General features: G+C 62.0%; 1 protein-coding gene across 1 annotated transcript in view; it reads left to right on the forward strand.

The window, feature by feature from the left end:
- Window positions 1-1486: 1486 nt before the first annotated feature.
- EMIHUDRAFT_109116 (hypothetical protein) overlaps window positions 1487-2011 on the forward strand; it is a gene marked incomplete at both ends in the record, with an annotated part of 2088 nt that continues 1563 nt past the window's right edge. The window contains one exon of the mRNA XM_005791264.1: window positions 1487-1831. Within this exon, the coding sequence (XP_005791321.1) occupies window positions 1487-1831 (345 nt within the window). The remainder of the gene's footprint in view (window positions 1832-2011) is intronic.

Raw genomic sequence — 2011 nt, forward strand, 5'->3', positions numbered from 1 at the left:
TCGTATGCCGCCTCTCGCTGCGGAGTGGGCTGCAGACCCTTGCTCTTCACCGTCGGTGGTGGGCGCGGTTTCGGTGCTGGGAGCGCCTGATCGCTTGCCTCCCACTGCTCGAGCTCCTTCTGCCACCGAGGCAGCTCGACGTCGCGCCACTCCGCGAGATGCTTGGCGTACGGATCGTTGCGAGGAGCTCGAGGCTCGTGCCGGCCTTGGCAAGATCAGCCAATGGACGCTCGCGGCGGCGGGCTGCGTGCGTAAGTTGATAGATAGAGCTCAGCTGGTGTCGACGCCGTCCGTGTTTAAAGTTAGAGGTCTACATTTCACCTCTTTACCGGTGCTCTGCGTAGCAGCCTGCATGGTCCGTCCACACATGCCGGGGGGGGGGATCCGACCCCCGTCAGGGGGTGTCCGGCAAGGTAGGGGGGGGGTCCCGACCCCCCCAGAGGCTTCACCACATGCTAGGGGGGGGGTGGGGCGTGAGTAGAAGTGCGCCCCCCTCCCTGGAAGCGATGTCCGCCTGCTCTTCGACGACGTCGTCAACTGGCCGGTGGTCTTTCAGTGTGGTGAGGTGGGTTTCGTGACCGAGCGTCGATTGGCCTGTACGAGGGTTTCCGGCAACCCAGAGGGAAACCAGAGGGTCCCCAGCACTTTGCGTTTCCGGAGGTTTCCAGGGAAACCAGAGGGTGTTTGGTGCTCCATTCTGTTTCCTTGTCTGTCGTGTGAATCGTGCGTGTGCGAGAGCCTTTTGTTGTGAAATTCTGTTTCTCTCGAGTTTCCCTCGGGAAACTCGCGAGTTTCCCTGAGTCTGAGAGCTGGTCTGGGGCAAAATCTGGGGCAAAATTGAGGAAATCGGCACGATACCCAGGTATTTTCCAGGTATACCGGGGTTTTCCAGGTATACCCGCAAAATACCCGGTATTTTGCCGATTTTGGCCCCAAAACAGCCTCAGACACGGCTCAGAGCCCCCCCAAAATGACAAATTCCACGGAGTTTCCCCGGGGTTTCCCGAGGAAACTAGAGGGTGTTGTAGGGAAACAAGCAGGAAACACGGAAAGGAAACCAGGTAGGGTGCGAGAGGAAACCCTCGTACAGGCCAAAGCGTCGATGCCGCCTTACTTACCTGTTCCCCGCTGGCGCGACCCCGCGCCGGCCAGCGGAGCAATTGCCCGCTCAGTCACCACCCCCGCCGGCGCGACGCGATCCGATCGGCGCCGCCACCGACGGGGCCGCCGGCACGGAGTGCATTCTCCGTCGTTGCCGGTCGGGGTGTTGGTCGGGACATGGGCGACGCGACCTCTGCTCGGACCAAGAAAAATGAAAGCACGTGTGAAAAGTGAGAACGGAGTAGAGACGGTGCAGACGGTGCAGGCTCATTTCTGGAATCGTGTGTCCCCGAAGAAGCGGTCGAAAGCGCGTGTGAAATGTGAGAACCGAGTGGAGGCAGACGGATCAGAGACGTGCCGACAGCCTCCATCATCAGCCTCTGGAATGTCGCTCGCCCTGGACGCTGCGGAGCTCGCCAAGCTGCCCCCGCCGGAGGTCGACTCGGTCGAGAGCTCGCCCGTCGAGAGCTGCGACGAAGAGTACGAGCGCTCCGCGGTCGCCGCGCTGATCGTGCTCAGCAGCCTCGCCGAGCAGCACGCGACCGCGCAGGGGGTGGTGCCGTGCCGCCGCACGCCGTCGACGGAGTGGGAGTCGGCAGGCTCGCAGTCTGACTCGCCGCGCGTCGTTCGGCGCAAGCTGGGGGACGGTGCGGCCGCCTCTGCCCTCTGCAGCCGCGGCGATGCGCAGACGCTCAAACACTCAAACCGCATCCAGCCGAGCCCTGCGCTGGTTCGGCGCCGCGCACGCGCACCGGCGGCCCGACGGCGTTCCCGCCCACGTCGCAGGCGGCTTCGCCCCCGGCGCACGCTTCCAGTGCCGGTATGGTACCGGCTCGATTTGTCCAGACCCCCCCCTTTTTTTTTTTTTTTTTTTTTTTTTTTTTTTTTTTTTTTTTTTTTTTTTTTTTTC

Source organism: Emiliania huxleyi (genome assembly GCF_000372725.1).
Source record: "Emiliania huxleyi CCMP1516 unplaced genomic scaffold EMIHUscaffold_114, whole genome shotgun sequence".
Taxonomy (NCBI): Eukaryota; Haptophyta; order Isochrysidales; family Noelaerhabdaceae; genus Emiliania; species Emiliania huxleyi.